Genomic DNA, 4,115 nt, shown 5'->3' with positions numbered 1-4,115 from the left:
GCCCCACCGGGACCGGGGCGTTCGGGCGGGCCGCGGTATCGGGGCCAACGGGATGGACGAGGTTGATGGCCAACGGGGGGTGAGGTTGATTGGGCCTCGTCCCTTATAATCGAACCTGGTGTTTCTTCCCTGGTTTCTTATCTGTGTAGGAAGCAGCAGAAATGACGAACCGAGAAGAAGCCGAGGCGCAGATGTCGGAATTAGACCTGCTCTCTAGCATGTTTCCCTCCGAGGAAGAGTTTGTTGTGACTGACCAGCTGGCTGTGGCAGAACTCAAGCACTATGCTGAAAACGAGTCTGCAGAGATGCCGTCTTCAAAAGTTCAGTTTATACTGAACGTAAAGCCAGAAGTGCCTGATGCCTCTACGGTATTGTAAACACCTGATTTGGGTTGTTGGTTTCTTTTAAATTAAAAAAAATGAAAAAGTGGGATTTTAATGTTTACTTGAACTGAACATTTGTTCATTTATTGTTAGGTGGAATTCTCTATGGTCTGTGCTTTACCTTTTAAATATCCCACCGTTCTACCAGAAGTTACTGTGAGGTATGGTATTAGAAGTCCAGCTAATGAGAACATTTAGAAGCTATGGTGTACTGCCTAAATGCAGTTGTAATAGGAAAGAAAAAGTTATTTTTTGTTTAACCCAGACGGACAACAATGTTGAAGAAAATCAAATCTACAAGGTTATGATTTCTCTGGTGTCTTCAGCAAAGAACTGAGAAAAATGGGAAAAGCATAGAGGAATGCCATCCTCTCTGGAGAGGGGTTACTGCGTAGATACTGTTCATAGGTCTGACATCTTCTCAGTTTGAGAAGACTTAACACTAAATAAAGGACTGAAAATTTGCTTAATGGTCTTATTCTTCCCTTGTCAAAATGTTACTACTCTCAGGCTTCTGATAGTTCATTTTGAAACGTTTCTGATTAAAGAAGTAGATGAGCATATTGCAGGAAATTAGTTCATCTGCCATACTCACTTTTCGAGTACCTTTTTCTTTATTTCAATGTATAGGTTGGTAGTACTGTCTGTGAACTCAATTAGCACACTGATTAAATACTAATTAAAACCTTTGCATAGCTAATATGACTGAAGTATTGATAGCAAGTGCATGCCATCTAAATATGGCCTGATTGTTTGGCAGGTTGAAGTAAAACTGTTTGAAAAGCATGTTAAATTGAAAGCATACTAAACTGCATTTGTATTTTTCTTTAGGTCATCGTTATTAAGCCGTTCTCAGCAGGTTCATCTGAACTCTGATCTGAAAATGTACTTGATGCAAAACTGCAGTGGTGAGCCCTGCATGTTGACTGCAAGGGAATGGGTTAAAGACCATGGAGCTGCTTATATTGACAAAGAGATTTCATCTTCCTCGTTGACAACATCAAATGCCACACAGTCAGAAGATGTCACGTTCACTCGGCTGTGGATCTACAGTCATCACATTTATAACAAGCAAAAAAGAAAGAATATTATTGACTGGGCCAAGGAGCTTTCTCTGTCAGGGTTTTGCATGCCAGGGAAACCAGGTGTTGTTTGTGTTGAAGGTCTACTAAGTAGTTGTGAAGAGTTCTGGTCAAGGTTAGTTCTTCTTTGTACTTGAATGCCATTAGTAGTTAGAATATTACGTTTTGTGTTGTATACATGTTTGGAAGGTGGGAAACCCAACCACCTTCCAACTTATAAAAGTCTGCAAAGTATTTGTGTTTATCATAATGGATTCACAACTCTGAATATCCACTGTACTGTATCCACCATCCACTACTAATACTTCACTGTGCACATTTATTTGTATTTCATGCCTATGGTGATGGACTGCAGTACCTGTCCTGTTAGATACCTATGCTGTTCTTCTGGGTGGTGCACCCTAAATGAACACTGCGTTTCATTGTAACAGTTTAGAGAGGATGAGAAATGAGAATTCTTAGCACAGGGAAGGCAGAAGTGAGCACTGAAATTTAAACCACGTTTTCACACATTATTTTGTAAGGAATAACATTAAGAATCCTGAGGAGGCACAACGAAACAGTTTCCTGCTTATGGAAATGTTTGCATGCGAGTAGTATTTCTAGGACCAGCTAGAAAACCATTATCTCTGTAAAGATATAGGTACAAATTAAATGTAATTATTTCTGTGATAACAGCTATTTCATAGTACTTTCTAAAACAGTCTTAATTTATAGATTTGTATTTCTCCAATTGCTTTCAGAGTAAGACGATTGACATGGAAAAGGATTCTTATTCGACACAGGGAAGATGTTTCTTTGGAAGGTGGAGGGCATGCTGAGATTCAGAAACAAAGAAAGTTCTCCACTTTGGAAGAAAAATGTTTTGATGCACATGGTGCCAGAGGAAATCATATGGATTTGGGGCAGCTGTATCGGTTTTTAGAAGAAAAAGGATGTGCTGACATTTTTCAGATGTACTTTGGGGTTGAAGGGCAGTGAAGGGGTTGAAGATCAGCACAAGTCCAAGTGCCTACATTTGTAAGTAAATACTTGTAACAGATTCCTTAGCTGTTCTGCAGCAGTTGATCAGAGAGGAAATTCATAGTTCAGTTTTTAATGAAAACAAATCCTCGGTGAAATCCAGAATAACAAAAATGACTAAATGAGTGCTTTGCATTTTAAGGACATTTAGGGTACATACCTAATGGCAATGAAAGAAAATACGTTTTATAACAAGCTGGGCAGTTACAGAATTACAGATGAATGGATAGAATTTTGGTGAATGAACTATGGATATCTCAGGAGAGGAAATGGGTTGTTTACATTATTTGTTACTGTTTACATTACATGAAGACTTTTTGTAAGTCTTTTATTGTACTTCCTACCTGAAAGTATATTAAGCCATGAGATCAATGTTTCATTAAAAAAATAAAAGGATGGAGCGAGTTCAAAGAAGCCTTCTCCAAGTGAACAGCATAAGCTAGGAGAAAGTTCTTAGACCAGCTCCAAGGCAGAAGAACCTTGTGGAAAGAGCGTGTGTGCAGGTGAGAGGGATGCTGTGCTGGCTCTGCTACATTTGTAGCTGAGGAGCCTGCTCTGTTTACCCTTGTGAAAGCAGAAGCTTACCCAAGGTTGGGCTGCCAGACCATGCACTCCGGACCAGTAATGAGATCCTCGCCCTGAGGAGTTCACAAGGTTGCAGTACGGTAACTTAATACACGTTCTGCTTGAATATGTTCTTCAGAGTGGTTTCAACAAAGTTGTATCCATGAATGCTAATTTGTTTCATTGGTTATGGATTCTGTATCAAAATCACGTGGGTGTCATAAAAGGTGGACAATGATTGCTTCTCATGTCGATTAAATACTTCTGCGTGGATCTGGTAGCGTTCCTCCCCTTCAGACCTCCAGTGTGAGCTTGGGCAAGATTTGTGGTGACACTGGGCAGCGATTTCATTCGACAGCTGCAGATTTACCTCAGTTTGACACCTACCGTGCTGTAATAAAGGTCCCGAGGTCTGCTTGCAGATCTGATGTTGGGTACAAAGTTTAAGGCTAGTTCAACCAGCTTACATCAGCCTTAGATCGCACAGCTGCCTTGGCCCTTAGTTACACTGTTCGCACTTTTCCTGCCAGCCCCAGTGCACCTCTCACATGTGTGTCCCAAGGAATCACGGAATCCATGGGGTTGGAAGGGACCTCAAAAGATCATCCAGTCCAACCCCCCTGCCAGAGCAGGGTCACCCAGAGCACATCACACAGGAACATGTCCAGGTGGGTTTGAATGTCTCCAGTGAAGGAGACTCCACAGCCTCTCTGGGCAGCCTGTTCCAGGGCTCTGTCACTCTCACAGGAAAGAAGTTCTTCCTGATATTCACATGGAACGTCCTATGCTCCAGTTTGCACCCACTGCCCCTTGTCCTGTCACTGGTCATCACTGAAAAAAGCCTGGCTCTGTCCTCCTGACACTTGTCCTTTACGTATTTGTAAACATTGATGAGGTCACCCCTCATTTTCCTCTTCTCCAAGCTCAAGAGACCCAGCTCCCTCAGCCTTTCCTCATAAGGGAGATGTTCCACTCCCTTAATCATCTTTGTGGCTCTGCGCTGGACTCTCTCAAGCAGTTCCCTGTCCTTCTTGAACTGAGGGGCCCAGAACTGGACACAATA

The 4,115-nt window shown here is 41.9% G+C and overlaps 1 protein-coding gene across 1 annotated transcript; it reads left to right on the top strand.

The window, feature by feature from the left end:
- Window positions 1-161: 161 nt before the first annotated feature.
- Window positions 162-2,446, top strand: RWDD2B (RWD domain containing 2B). The gene is made up of 4 exons (XM_010001812.1): window positions 162-368; window positions 477-544; window positions 1,215-1,580; window positions 2,209-2,446. The coding sequence occupies exons 1-4, from the start codon at window positions 162-164 to the stop codon at window positions 2,444-2,446; spliced, it is 879 nt and encodes a 292-aa protein (XP_010000114.1).
- The last annotated feature ends 1,669 nt before the right edge of the window (window positions 2,447-4,115 follow it).

The sequence above is a fragment of the Chaetura pelagica genome, unplaced genomic scaffold, assembly GCF_000747805.2.
Source record: "Chaetura pelagica isolate M959 unplaced genomic scaffold, ChaPel_1.0 scaffold637, whole genome shotgun sequence".
NCBI classification, from domain to species: domain Eukaryota; kingdom Metazoa; phylum Chordata; class Aves; order Apodiformes; family Apodidae; genus Chaetura; species Chaetura pelagica.
This window is presented reverse-complemented; position numbering and strand designations above follow the sequence as displayed.

Coding starts and splice junctions, on each gene's coding strand:
- RWDD2B (XM_010001812.1), top strand. CDS start 162: ATGACGAACCGAGAAGAAGCCGAGGCGCAGATGTCGGAATTAGACCTG. Junction 369..476: donor AAGTGCCTGATGCCTCTACG/GTATTGTAAACA, acceptor ATTTATTGTTAG/GTGGAATTCTCTATGGTCTG. Junction 1,581..2,208: donor TGTGAAGAGTTCTGGTCAAG/GTTAGTTCTTCT, acceptor AATTGCTTTCAG/AGTAAGACGATTGACATGGA.